The sequence below is a fragment of the Schistocerca serialis genome, chromosome 9 (assembly GCF_023864345.2).
Source record: "Schistocerca serialis cubense isolate TAMUIC-IGC-003099 chromosome 9, iqSchSeri2.2, whole genome shotgun sequence".
Classification (NCBI taxonomy): Eukaryota; Metazoa; Arthropoda; class Insecta; order Orthoptera; family Acrididae; genus Schistocerca; species Schistocerca serialis.
Genome location: NC_064646.1, coordinates 63,143,949 through 63,159,214, shown reverse-complemented (window position 1 = coordinate 63,159,214; position 15,266 = coordinate 63,143,949). Strand labels below are relative to the sequence as shown.

General features: G+C 37.4%; 2 protein-coding genes across 4 annotated transcripts in view; one reads left to right on the top strand and one right to left on the bottom strand.

The window, feature by feature from the left end:
* The window catches only part of LOC126418641 (GDP-L-fucose synthase), a 48,887-nt gene extending 46,537 nt beyond the window's left edge, over window positions 1-2,350 (top strand). For 2 of the 3 annotated variants that reach the window (XM_050085502.1, XM_050085501.1), the window contains exon 7: window positions 1,421-2,350. In XM_050085502.1, coding sequence (XP_049941459.1) covers window positions 1,421-1,659 — 239 coding nt within the window. In that variant the 3' untranslated portion in view covers window positions 1,660-2,350. The remainder of the gene's footprint in view (window positions 1-1,420) is intronic. The other variant, XM_050085500.1, reaches the window with a different exon arrangement.
* Window positions 2,351-10,078: 7,728 nt separating this feature from the next.
* Window positions 10,079-15,266, bottom strand: part of LOC126418491 (HIV Tat-specific factor 1 homolog) — a 597,418-nt gene continuing 592,230 nt past the window's right edge. The window contains exons 7-8 of the mRNA XM_050085269.1: window positions 14,891-15,027; window positions 10,079-10,626 (exon numbers count right to left, since the gene is read on the bottom strand). Coding sequence (XP_049941226.1) covers window positions 10,293-10,626; window positions 14,891-15,027 — 471 coding nt within the window. The 3' untranslated portion in view covers window positions 10,079-10,292. The remainder of the gene's footprint in view (window positions 10,627-14,890; window positions 15,028-15,266) is intronic.

Sequence of the window (15,266 nt, the reverse complement as noted above, 5' to 3'; positions counted from 1 at the left end):
CATCCTCGAACATCCAATAGCATGTCACATTCCTTTTCCAGGACTTCACTAAATCTTCTGGCAAAATGCCCTTGTCATATATTCTATTGATAAGGTTGATCAGTCATTGCTTAATTTCCTAAGGCCTTCAAGTGCTTCAGCTGTTGTTTTATCATAGCCCATTGCTTTCCTCATTCTGTCACTTTTATTGGTTTGCTTTGGTTCCACATGTTATGTAGTTGTTGTGATCATGAGCATATGAACATACAATTAGGGAAACTTATTTGGATAAGGACAGTGGCAAATGGGTGAGTGAAGTACGCACATGTCACTCGGGAATCTACTTGTGAATCAGATTAGTGAGATAGTGAATTGAAGTGCAGGCAGTTGTGCACTTTGCAGTTTTTAAGTGTATACAAGCTTACTTGTTTATGAGCATGAATTTTTAGTCTGAGAATTCGTTGTTAAATTCTGTGTCCCTTCAACTTCAAAGACCTACTCTGATTTGATCACCACTTTATGCCACCATTGCTTGGCACAAAGGAAAAATGTCATTTATGTATACTTTTTTTGGTTGAGGAGGAGGGGATGAAACTGAACAAATTACTGTGCCCAGATATGATCACATGTGTGGAATATTAATGGTGTTCATTGATGCTAATGTTGTGACTCATTGCATATTTTTGTTCAGTTTGTATAGGAACCATGGAGTATGTGATTTGTTCACAGTTAATTTTTCATGTTACTCCCCGTTGCACCATTTACTTTGAGCACAGTACACCAACAAACATGGACAAATCATGAAAACAATTTTAAACCTTGGGCAGCCACCTATATAATTTGTAGGGTAAGGTAGGAAAGTCCCATTAAATTTCAGCAAGAGGCACCATCTTGGTTCTAGTGGTTATTTTAATGCAAAATTTAAATAATTATTCAAGAAAACATAGAAGATATTCCATGTAGGGTTAGAAAATATTCAACAGTGAATTCCCATCATACAAGTTGTGTCCAGTTAAAAGCCAAATTTTAAAAGATTGTAGAGCATTCCCTATCTCCATAACTAACAGTTATGGAGATCTGCAGCCACCTGGCTGTAGTGTAGCTTGCTGACTGAAATAAGAATGTGATTCTACAGATTACTTACTGAATTTGTATTTGAAAGTTAAAATAAAATTGTTAGTAATTAAAAGTTGCTGAATGTGTTGCTCCTGGGGGAAAAAAACCAGCAATCTAGTGCCATGCCATTTGGTCAAGAGACGACTACTTTCAATAATAACTCATTTCTTAATTAAGTAGCTGACAGCCCACCTTGTTATTCTTCCATTCTATGTTACATTGTATAAATGTGTGGGTTGTGGCAGATCTTAGCTGTAAAATTCTGTATGTGTATTTGAAAAATTATTAATAATTGTTTGTAGAAGGAAGTCCTTTAATGTTTCAGTTGACGAGGAAGATGAAGTAACAATAAGTAAAGCTGCAGAAACCATAGCCAAAGCTTGGGACTTCCGTGGTCGCCTGGTCTATGACACCAGTCAGGCAGATGGTCAACACAAGAAGACAGCCAGCAATGCAAAACTGCGCAGCTTCCTACCTGATTTCAAATTTACTCCATTTTCTGATGCTATTCAGCAGACTGTTGAGTGGTTCCGTGAAAATCACAAAAGAGATGCTCGTTTGTAGGCACATTTCAGGCTTCGTCAACTTGTTACATATCACTTGTTCACGTGTTTCAAAATTGGAAGCTAACAGCATTAAGTTAACTCTGAGAAAGAAGGGGGTGGGGGTGATAAGGGAAAGGAGGGGTTTAAATTCCTGTGACATCCAAAGCCTTTAATTGCATCTTTTCCTAACAATTTCTGAATTTTAAGTTTAAAATTGAAAACAGCTACATGTTAGATTGGACTTAATTTCCATCATCACCATGGTTCTGTTGCTTCCTTAGCGAAAATTTTGAGAATGATTGAAGACTCTCACTGAAAGACATTCTCAAATATTTCAGTTTTAGTTCTCAACTGTTTCACTGAAAGACATCAAGTGAGTTCCTTACTAGTATTTAATGGAGAACACTTTGTTTTGAGACTTAGTGTCAGTTGTTAGAACTTTGCAGTTTATGAATTGCAAGATGTGTAATACCTCAGAAATCCATTGTTATCTGACTACTGTAATGGATTTTAACAGATCACAAGCAGATAAAAGAAATCAGAATAGTAGAGTTTAAATCACGAGGATCTGGAGATAGTATTACAGTAATTTTCTTGAAGAAAAATTGTGTATATTTTGTAATGAATTGTATTTGAGCCTTATATACACTTCTTCCATTATGAGGCTGTGCAACTATGTGAACAGTTTCTCTGGCAAAAGCAAATAAATATTTTTGTTAATCTGTTGACTTTGATCAGTGTAGAATATGGACTCTAAATAACCCAACAATATCATGTAGTAAAAGACTGCTTCGTCCAATATACCAACTGACTGACTCAAATTTTAATTACTGCATTAGTAATGAGGATAGTATTTTCTAGTAGGAACAAGCACTTATATATGAGGGGGGGGGGGGGGGAGGAGAGGAGAGAGAGAGAGAGAGAGAGAGAGAGAGAGAGAGAGAGAGAGATATGGGAAAAAAGTAAGTAAACTGTTTATTATTTTTAAAGTAATTAACATAACTGTTAATACCTCTGCCCCACTGTGAGATAAGACGGTCAATGCCTTCATGGAAAATGTTTGTGGGTGCCTATAGAAGTATGATTGTACCCAGGCAAGTACTTCTTAATCCAAAGCAAATCAACAGCCACAAATGGCTTTCTTCTGGGCTCCAAAAATATGTCAGTCATATGGCGAGAGACTGGGACTGTATGGATGATATGTAAGAGCTTCACACTAAAACTTCTGCAATGTAATGCCGGCCCACATTTTGCCAAGGTTGTTTAGAGTACACTGTGGGACTTTCACTTGGAAGCCCTTACACATCCTTTGTACAGTCCCAATCTCTTCCTGTATAATTTACATATTTTTGGAGCCATGAAGAAAGCCATTCTTGGCCATCAGTTTGCTTCAGACGAAGAGCTGCACACCTGGGTTCACTCGTGGTACTGTAGGCAACCGCACACATTTTTCCATGGAGGCATTGACCATCTTGTCTCACTGTGGGATAAATACCACACATATTACTCTTAGCTTTCTACTCTTATTAACTGTTGCATGATGTTTTGTCAGTAACTTCTGCTTTGCTTCTTACCCTGTCTTCCACCTTTAAGCTCTCAGGTTTTCAAATGACGTCCAGTGCAGTCCCCAAGAATCAATCTTTCCTTCTCATCCCTTCCCTGACCTGGGGTTCTCAGTGACTCTTCCGAACTGTCCCCATTTCTTGAACCTCACCTGTCCTTTTCCTTCATCCCTCTTCCTTCCTTTTCAACCCTTCCACCAGGAGGAGGAGCCACTGGTTCCTAAAACTTGCTCATGCTCTTAACCTTTATATGTGTCTTCCCCTGCCACCGCTCAGTGAGTAGATTTTTTTTAAATCTATCCAATTATTTTATTATTACATTGCTAGGAACATAGTGTTTCACCTGGTGTGTGGCACAAAAATCTGTAACTGCTTTAGTTCTGTATTATATTGCAGACCATTGCCCACTTTCTTAAAAGACTTCTTGCACAGTAGATTCTGTTTGTTTTCCAGGTCCATCAGTTGATAACACGTCTGGACTAAATGAAATCACAGTGGCTGAGACTTTGATCTGTAATAGAGAAAGACTGGAATTCAAATGCCTGTCATGTGATGCTGATATAGGTTCTGTGTGTTTTTTCTAAACCACTCTAATGGATTATCAGAATAGTTTCTGTATTAAAGTGACGGCGAGTCCCATCTGTATTCCTTATCCAGTCACAGATTCTTGTTGTATTCCAACTCGAATGTTGATGTGACTTGATAGTCTACCCAACCTTCCTTTCATTTGAACACATTTTGTATTTCCTTGTGCAGAAACTTACACAGCCAACGTACAAAGACTATCCAGAATGTAACCTTTATTCGATGTAGCATGGGAAGCAATTTATTGGTGGGGGGGATTCAAAAGTTGTAACACTGACTCATAGAGTAGGTCAGTGTCCTCAGAACTGCAATAGCAGCAGTGATAAAGTCTCATTGCTTTTCATTGGCTACAGTAGTGATTCAAAAGTAATTTTGCAATTGAAAATACTGCCAAATGTGAAATATGCTGTGTGGACTGGTTTTGGTTGCAGTCTCAAAGTTGTTGCCATTCATCACAAAATTTATGCTGCATGCAGACTGAATTCATTGAGTGAGCAAAGGTGTTGGATATCAGTGATGACACTTGTTTAAGAGTCGAAAAGCAATGTTTAAAATAGTGATAGAAGTGGGTGTCTGTCTGTGCTCAGCAATGAACTGGTATAGAAAATTGATGTAGAAATTTGTGAAAACTGGTGTTTCAAGATATCTCAACATTTAAAAATAAGGTTCTTTTTAGGAAAATGGTAACTAATGCAGTGGATACAAAAAAGAACATAAAACTGTAAATGAAAGGTACGGGATACACACACACACACACACACACACACACACACTCACTCACTCACTCACTCACTCACTCACTCACTCACTCACTCTATCTCTCTCTCTCTCTCTCTCTCTCTCTCTCTCTCTCTCTCCCTCTCTTTGCATCTGCACTTATTGCACCAGTGAGGCACAAAATTCTCAAGAGAGCCAAAATAATTTTAAGGTTGATGCAAGAAGAGAGGTAAATTGACCTTTGGGATGGGATTTGAGCAAACAGTTTACTTAGAAGTGCTTCAGATTCTACAGAAAGGTCAAAGATTCTAGTAATGTGCAGAAATGGCTGTTCAAAATGGCATTACATTGTTTGAGAATAAAATACAGCATAAAGAATGGAAACAAAAGTGATTCTCACTCAGTATTGCTTGTCAGTATATTCAACGAAGAGCTCTTTTGTACATCTTGAAAGTATGAGGCATATAATTCAGTGTAAGAAACACATCAGTATTGATTGCTTTCATCATCTTAGCTTTGTAAATTGTTTTACACGAGATACATCTCAAAAGTTAAGGTGTGATTAATTAGAAAATACGACAGCCTGCAATAGCTAGCTTATTCTATGTACAGTGACCACATGTGTGTATAGTTAAACTTTCTTTTGCTGATCTAGGATTTTATATACAGGGCGTTTCAAAAAGAAAGAGCAGATTTCAAACATTTATTTCTCAAAAACTACAAATGATAGAAACACAATTCAAACGTTTCTTGTCAGAGAAAGGTTCAAAGTTTTTCAATGGTCCGCGCAGAAGTTCCATGCAAATCCGCAGTGGCGCTGGCGTTTGTTTGTAGGAAAATGGCGACGACACCACAGGAACGATCATTTTGTGTGCTGCAATTTGCAAAGTTAGAGTCCATTGTTGGTGTGCAACGTGCATTCCGCCGTCAATTCAACAAACAGCCGCCTCGTCATAAGCAAATTTATGAGTGGCATCACAGATTCGTAGAAGATGGTTGCATCTGCAAGCGAAAAAGCACGGGTCGTCCACGCACATCGGATGAAAATGTCGAGCGTGTCCGTGCAGCTTACGAAAGGAGCCCTAGAAAATCCACGACACGGGCAAGTCACGAACTAAACATGTCTAAAACAACGGTATGGCGCGTTCTGAGTAACTGTCTGCACATGAAGCCGTACAAACTGCAGTTATTGCAAGCATTGCGTCCTGACGACCACAACAAAAGGTTCGAATTTTCAACTGCAATTCTACAGGACATGGAAGAGGACAATTTTGCCGAACGATTAATTTTTTCAGATGAATCAACGTTTCACATTTCTGGTAAAGTTAATCGGCATAACGTACGAATTTGGGCGAGTGAAACTCCGAGGGACGTTATTCAACATGAAAGAGACTCACCAAAGGTTAACGTCTTTTGTGCAATTTCGGTAAACAAAGTTTATGGACCTTTCTTTTTCATGGAGAAAACTATCACAGGAACCATTTACCTGGACATGTTAGAAAACTGGCTATTTCCTCAACTTCAGGAAGATTCAAATCACTTCATCTTCATGCAAGATGGCGCCCCACCACACTTCTCTGAACCTGTACGACGGTACCTAAATAACACCATTCCAGGACGGTGGATTGGAAGAGCAGGAGCACAAGATCAATGTCATCGTCTGTGGCCTCCCAGGTCACCAGACCTTACTCCCTGCGATTTTTATTTGTGGGGGTACATCAAGGACTGTGTTTATGTCCCACCTATGCCCGCTACTCTTCAAGAGGTACGACATCGAATTGTTGCGGCCGTGAATTCGGTAACTAAAGACCAGTTGCGTCGTGTGTGGCAAGAAATGAGATACCGGTTTGATATTTGTCGTGTAACAAATGGTGCTCATATTGAGGTACAGTTTTGATATTTGTTGTGTAACATTTGGTACTCATATTGAGTGAAGGACCGTTGGAATTGTGTTTCTATCATTTGTAGTTTTTGAGAAATAAATGTTTGAAATCTGCTCTTTCTTTTTGAAACACCCTGTATATCTATAACATTTACTACACTCAGTGATTTGGCTTCTCAGTGTAATTCCCTGAATTGAGACTTTCATTAGTCTACAGCGTTAAGTAAAAGATTAGTAAAGCAATGGCATCTTGCATTTAACAAAGGCTGTATGAGTGTGCAAAATGGGAATAACATATTTGGTGTCCAAACAAAACACCGTGTTGTGTGTGAATGAAAACCTGTATGCAGGCTGTTGCTTCAGAAGATTGACAGGTGTCCTGCACAACACTGGACCATACTTTTAAAAAGTAAACATTTTTTTCAGGAGCTTACTTCCCTCTGATATTGTGAAGGAGAGGAGCTCATTTCCCTATGATACTGTTATATGTGCTGGAACACAGTATTTCTGTTGTCAATATAGAGTCTATACAGCATTTAATACACTGGCATTGTTCAGTTTCACCACAGCCAAAAGAACTCCAACACAATAGAACTTTGGCTATTGTTTTGGGTCCAAAATCAGATGCTTGTGGGAGATTTCAGAGAACTGCAATCATCATCAGGAGCATACTGTCAAAAACTTTCATAACAGACACCATTCATAAGTGTTAAAGGTCTTACCAAGCGGCAGCAGAACACACAAATAAAAGAAGGTTACAATTAGGCAAGCCTTCAGAGCCAGAGGAGGAGGAGGGGCGAAGAAAAAGGACTGGAGAAGTCTAGGAAAAGGGGTACAGTTGGGAAAAGTCATCCAGAACCGCAGGTAATGGACCCGGACAGCATGTATCTGTGCACTTACAACTTTGTACTGCTGAAATATACGGTTTTTCTATGTTGTTGCAGAAATAGAAAGTTTATTTTGAGAAATTAGAAAAGCACAGATCAAAACACAGTGTTTATTGCAGTAAAAATCTTCACAAGCAGCAGCAGCAGAGGAAGATACTGAAAAATCTTAACTATTCCTGTTTCAGTTACACTAAACATGTACATTCACCATTACATTTTCAGTCTTCAGTCAATGGCTCTTGCCAAACAAATGCGCAAATTCGATATTCACTTGGTAGTGCTGATAGAAATCCCATTTTTCAACTGGGGTACATTGACACATATCAAGTAAGTCTTTCTGCTTGGCAATTTTGATTGGCAAAAGTTCATCATATAAGATAAGGAAAACTAGCAGCAGATTTCTTTTTGCTTTTTGCAATACCTATCAGTTTCTTTATAACGCTTTGACAATGACCACAGTTGAAGGACATTAACTTTTTATTCTCCTTAGTGTAGTAGCGTCATCAGATAAAATATGTAGCCAGAAGTATGGAACAGAGTTACTTTGAATGAGCCTCTACTCAACCCTAGGTCTCCTGCGCTGAGATCCTTGAAATCTTCTGGCTCTTTCTTGCAGACAATTCATTCATTGTCCTTGGTGTTGGCAAAGACTGGATCCACTCATCTGAGTAATACTGTATACATGAAACTATCGTATGTTAGTCTCTGTAGGAGCAATGTCCCTATCACGTGGCACTAAGCTATTCCCAGTAATGAATTTCTGGTCTACAAAAAAAGGAAGTCCTCTGTCAGTTATTCTGCCCAATGCAACAATTACCAGATTATCAAATTCTGAAACTTATCATCATTGAGTGGAGTGAAACGGGTAAGAATGTACTTCAGAAAGCATGGAGACATTGTTGCTGTGTCTCTTCTGGCAATGTTTCCATGCCAAAAGCACACAGAAGCAGTTACTTCAGGCTGCATTCCTTGGGAAAGGACATGCATTTTGTGCACGCTTAGATCTGAACTTAAATAGTAACTTAACACTTTTATGAGTGGAGGTGACTTTTTGCTTTGGAAACGATTCTTGTGTTTCTTCACAATGTCTGTCACGAGCTTCGATACTGAGGAGAGACATGTTGGAATGCTTTTGTCTTTGAGGAATGAACTGCTCTTTAATTTGTTGATCAAAATTTGCACTTTGCAAGGTGTAATACACAAAACATTGCATAGTGTCTCTTGACAAATGTGTACTTGACTGATTTCTAAAGGTAAGTGATATATAAGTAAACAGTGATGATGACTCTCTCTCTTCTGGTGTTCATCTCTTCCCATCAGCTATCTCATTGTTCTGTAAAGCCAAAAACTGTGTCTGCTTCTCATAATCGAGTGAGTAAAATCTCCAAAAGAGCTATGCCTTATCATTTGCCAATAAATCTCGACATGAAAACTGCCAGTGGCATTTTCTTTTCTACATAAGAACTAAATTCCATCCTTAATATTTTGAATATGGCTAACAAAAAAGTTTCCATTGTATTTCCATCGTTAAACTAAATTTTTTTTGTGTGTGTGTGTGTGTGTGTGTGTGTGTGTGTGTGTGTGTGTGTGTGTGTGTGTGTGCGCGCGTGCGCATGTGCGTGTATTTTTTATGAAAGCCTTGCTGACCGAAAGCTTTATTTGTGACAATCTTTTTGTTGTGACTATCTGTGACTCAGCATCTCTGCTGTATGGTGAGTAGCAACTTTCCTTTTCATAATATTGTTGCTGTTGGCACTGTTTTGTAATACTGATTACAAAAGTCACCAATAAATTCATTTTTTAAATACTAGCAATAAAGCATGACCCAGTGTGGTGGGGTTTCAGTTTATGAAACAAATGTGTTCAAACATCATCATCTTCACATAGTCCACTCCCTATACATACCCTCTGTACCAAGCACCTATGACAGTAAAATTGAGACACACATGTCACATATGCTTAAAAATCTCATAAAATGCCTTTTTGAGGTGTGAGTAGTTACCACCATACACCAGAAATTGCTTCCTTATTCACTTTGCAACAATAAACAAACTGACAGCACAACACAAGAGTAACTATGTAATGGGTACTACACTGGTGTACAGCTTACACTGTATTATTATTATTATTATTATTATTGTTATCATCATCATCATCATTTAGTAGTAGTGGTGGTGGTGGCAATTGTCAGACACAAAACACTGGCAGCCTAAGTCTCTCATTTTCTGCCAGTTGAGAAGTAAGGAGTCCAGCAAGCAAATGATTTACACACAATAGGCCTGAGTATAGTGCACAAATTGTAACTTGATTGATTTTAAGTGGGGGTGCAGGAGAAGCATGTTTCGTGTACTCTGTAGCTGCTCTCAATCTGCATAGTTAGCTTTTTCCCCATGGAGTTGTAGCTAGCACTTGTAAAGCACTGCGAATTGCTTCATTGTTCTTTCAAAAATGAAATTAGAAATAAGCAGTAACAATTAATAAAGTATCTTAAAACATCTTCAAAAACTAAGTATCATTTAACTTTCTTCATTTAAAAACGAAAGGGTCACAGAAAATTTTCATTTTTAAAGTGTAGTTAGGCGCTAATGTTGAAGATGGTGGTGGTTGCGGCAGGGGCATGGGTGTTACTGATAGCTGATTATGCTCAGTGGTAACTGTTTCAAAGGATGGGAACCACTTACAAACATATCTTCAAGAATTGGCAGACTTTTGGACTATGTGCATAGAATTTGAAATGAGACTTTCTGAAATTATTTTGAGACAAAAATTCTTATTTTCTTATTCTTTATTAAAAAGTCCCCATAATAAAAGTTCAGTAATCTTGTACTTTATTGAACATGGTAGTTTTGTACAGTAAGATCACATAATTACATAGTTCACAATTGACAACATGAAGCACATTTCATTGTGCCCTTAACATATGGATACTGATCTTTACATAACAAACTATATAACTTACTTTTCACAGAACAATCTTTACACTACCATGCAACCAGCCGAAGCCAACACTATTACATCATCAATGACTATGGCCATCTGCTTTCTTTACACTTTCACTTTCATCACCATCTTCACCCTCAGTATCAGCATCACTTTCACCACAACTGTCATTGAGGTCACTTTTCTCCTGAGTGTACCTGTCTCCAGTGCTTTCTTCATTTGTTGTTTCATTGTTTTTCTCCTCTTTGCATGTCACCTTATCATCAGTGCCATTTCCTTTACTGGCAGCAGTACTTTCATTGTCAGAGCTTGTGTCTGTGACTGAACCTGAGGCCTTTTTACCTTCCTCACTCTCCAGGAACTGTTCCCATTTCTTCAACCTTTTTTGCACTTCTTCCTCTGTTTCCACAATTCTGTAATACACAGATACATATGTTAGTTTAGAGTATCTACTGACTACAGGTATGAAGTGTGATCAAAAAGTAATGGAAATTAAAGTAGTGGTCTTTATATGCCAAGTTTTGAAATTATTTTTATTTATCTTATTGGTACACATGTTCCTGATGTATGTTTGCATTTTCATATGTTTTGAATATTTAGTTTACTCCTGATAGTCAAAATGGATATATGTGTTTTTGTGTGGTCAGCGAATTTTTACGTTTGAAAAAGAGGGTTCAAAGAATCTGCATTAAATTTTGCTTGAAAACATTGAATAAAGTGCAGCACCACATTCAAAATGCTGACTATCACTTTTGGTGAATCTACTATGAGTCAGACAGGAGTTTACCAGTGGTGTGTGTATATGACTTTGAAGACAACTGCCCTGGATGCCCTAGAATATCAGTTACTGATAACAATGTGTAATAACTAGAAAAAAAAATCCAGAAAAAATACCAGATCAGATGTTGCTGATGATGTTAGCAATGAAACATGTAGCAGCAAAGTGTGTTCCTAAATTGTTGAATTTTGACCAAAAACATCGTTGTTTAGATGTCACTCAGGAATTGCTGAATGAAGATCAGAACATCTAAAGAAGGTTATTCCAATAGAAACTGTCCGAAAAGCCAAGACTGGGGGAGGGGGAATATTTACAAGTTCAATCCTATGTGAAGGTTGTTCTCACTGTTTTCTTTGATTACAATAGGATAGTGCATCATGAGTTACTGCCTGATGGTCACATGCTCAATAAGATAGACTACCAGAAGGTATTTGCTGCTTGTGTGAAGCAATCTGAAGAAAAATAACCACTGGAACTGTGGGAAAACCACTTGTGGAAATTGCATCACAATAACGTTCCTGCCGACACCTCAATGCATGTTTGTGATTTTTTGGCAAAAAACAAAACCGTTATGTTGCCTAAGCTACCATATTTGCAAGGCATTGCCCCCTGTGACTTCTTTCTATTCCCGAGGCTGAAGAGAACCGTGAAGTTTTGTCACCACTGATCAGCATAACACAGTCAGATCTAGAAGTGCTTCCCAGACTGGAAAAAGTGATGGCACAAGTGTATTATATCTGAGGGGGATTACACTGAAGGGGACAAAGTTGATGAATAAAGATAACTTAGAAAAACAAAAATTCCTGTTACTTTTTGACCATACCTCGTACATACACTATGCATGGAATTCATTCCTTAAATGTAAAGTTGACATAATTTTTGAAACTAGTGAGAACTGATAATTAGATGCTGAAATGGAGACAACATCTAAGTGCAACATATTTGGTTTCTTAAATGGATGAGCACGAAGTAACTTACATTTCATCATTATTTTCACCTCCTATAGTGTCTGTAGTAGTTAGTCTCTATGGCTACATTTGTCAATTACTTTTCCTTTCCTAGACCTATTTTGATTTTTTTTCTTCTACTTAAGGATCCAATAGCTGCTTGAGGTTAATTGAAGTTAAGCAGGCTACTGCATTTAACTCGCACTTTCTTAAGGGGGTTGGACGTCAAATGGGTTGACTTGGAGCAGGAGAGGCATCACAGGACATTTTAATTTCCAGTGTCTATACTTTTACAAATAAATTCATAAAACTTTGTCAGCATCACCAGGAAGAATTCAGGATTCACACTCATTGCAGTGGAAGTTTGAAAACATAACAAAATAATTTTTTTTTATGTGTGAAATTTCACCATTTTTTCACTTACTAATGGCTGCATTTGTTGCTATAGGTACACTTTTCTTCACAAGTTAGAGAGAATCTTCGATGAATTTTGCACAGCATACATACCATACTTGCAGGTGTATGAAACTCTAGAATTTATTTAATTCATGAAAAAATGAATGATCTGTTGTATTTTAAACTTCATGTTTAGAAAAAACACAAATTTTGTAGTTAATTACCACAGTTTTTAATAGATTTGGAAAATTCTAGAGTTTCATACACCTTTAAGTATGGTTTGTAAGCTGTGCAAAATTCATTGAACCATCTTTCTTACTTATGAAGAAAAGTGTACCTATAGCAACAAATGCTGCCATTAGTAAGTGAAAACAATGATGAAGTTTCACATGTAATAAAAAAAAAATTTACTTCATTATGTTTTCGGACCTCCACTGCTATGAGTGTGAATTCTGAATCCTTCCTGGTCATGCTGACAAAGTTTTATGAATTTATTTGTAAAAGTATAGACAGTGGAAATTAAAATGTCCTGTGGTGCCTCTCCTGCTACGAGTCGGCCCGTTCGACGTCCTACCCCCCTTAATGAATTGAACATAATTGACGTACTGACTTATTTAACTACCTTGGAAGTACTTTTAAATTTTAGAGGGATTTAGGTATTAAATAAGTTCAATAAACAAATGAACAACATCTTGAAGTTACTAATGATGAGTCTTCTGCAGCCTTGAATGAAATTTGAGAAACCAAAGAAAGGGGAAAGAAAATCTTCTGTAAGAAATTATAGCAGTTTGGTGAGATGCTGCAGTAATAAAAAAAGTTCTATTAAACACTAACAGTTGAAAGCACAGACATCATGTAGTCATTATAACTGTGGTACATGAACCATAATTTAATTTATATGGATCACTTTTCCCCATTAGATTCCAATTGGGAGAGGGGGGGGGGCACATTCTTTTCCTGCCTACTACGTGACCAGCTTGATTGATAGCAGCAATACCAGTATCTGCAATATTGATTGTATTCAATAGGTACAGAGGTACTTCTATAAATAACTGAAAGAATAGCTATTCTATGAAGTTTTTAAATGAAATCATTTCTGCTTTGCATTATATATTGCAACTGAAATTTCTGCATATAATCATTTTCAGGCATTGTGGGATGTTGCAACCCACTCAATAATATAAAGCCGTGCCATGCTGTGTAAGAACAATTGCATGAGGTGGTGTAAATTTATCAGCTGTTCCATTTACATATACATTACATTATTATTTCACCAGCTCTGTAAACACTGAAGTTTAAATTTTGTTCAGTAGGAGAGGTAACTGGATCACAAAAGCAGCTAGTTACCATGCCTACTACACGAAATTCAAATTTCAATGTTTACGTCATTATTCCACCAGCTCTATAGCATATGTGTTATATGGAACAGCTGATAAATTTACAGCTCCTCATGCAAATGCTCTTACACAGAATGGCACAGCTTTGTATTACTGAGTGGGTTACAACAACATCCCATAATGCTTGAAAATGACAAAATTGCAATTGGAATAAATAATGTTTTAACAGCCAAAAGCGGAAATGATTTCATTTCAAAATTTCACAGAGGCTATGGACACAGTTATCATCAAACTTCTGTATTCTATGAAGGTTTTTGTGGCATATCAATGGAAAATCTCACATCGGAAAAATGCAGCAGTACAGTATGTCTCCCTATGTTTCATGAAATGTATACATAACATAAGACTTGGGCAGGAAAATAAAATTGAAATGGTCCAATGCAGCTTAAGTTAAAAATCACGTTCGATTTTGAAAAGAAATCTGTCATCTGCTGAGATAATGGTTTCTGGGACATTATTATTAAGTAGGAAATTTAGATACGAGTGTCAAAAAATACTGTTAATCGAGGTATGGGGTATGCACTCAGCACAGCTTGGCAACCAGCTTTAAAAGCAATAAGACAGGACAGGCAGCAGTCTGGATTGTGTATGTCAATGGTGCATGCCAGATGTGAGTTGCCAGCTACATAATCAGCTGGGTTGTTGTTAAATTGTTGTGAAGCGGCCATTGTGGGATTTAAATGCCCAAGCCACCAATACCTATATAATGAGATGGACTGCAAAATATGAGTACTTTGCCAGAAGATGGAAAGGGAGAGTAGTCTTTCAGTAATGTCACACTCACTCTGGGATCTAAAGCAGCAAGAAACTTTTGAAGATTTTTGAAAGCTGACAATGCTTCAACCAAAGATTATGTTGTGATGGAGCAAGACGTGGAAAAGTTTCTCTTAGTGTTTGCATGTGTCATTTTTATATATTGGCATAAATAACAAGTCACATCCTCTTCAGATTCTAAAATCGGGTTGATGAACTGGTTCATAGATCACAGGACACAAGGGCATGCTGGCTCCAAGAGAACACCACCATTCATAATCACCATATGCAAATAGCTCTTTGTGAGAATCACTCTCTTGCTTATATAATCAAAATTGAAAATAAAGTTGTTACTCTCTTCAAGTTAAAGGGTACTGTTAGTAGGCAAACCTCTTGGTGTACTTACTTGTACTTTGTCTTCCCATCCCATGTTTCAGCTGTTATTTTCCTCTGGTTATACCATCGGCCATTCAGTAACTGAATACAGGCATCTGCTTCTTCTGGTTCCCTAAAAGTTACTTGTGCAACTCCTTCTGGATGTCTCTGAAACAGGAGTGGAAGCTACAAAAAATCTGTGATTGCAAGAACAAGTGTATTTTAAAAACTGTGAAAACAGGTACAACTTTCAATATACATAGTAAACAATAAAAAGGTAAAAAATGTTAGTTTTTTATTTAATTAATTAAGTTGATACAATATGCAGTGTGAAAACTACCAGAGATGCAAACAGTTATCTGCAAACCACATGCCAAAACTAGTCATGTCTACAACAAATCTGTAAC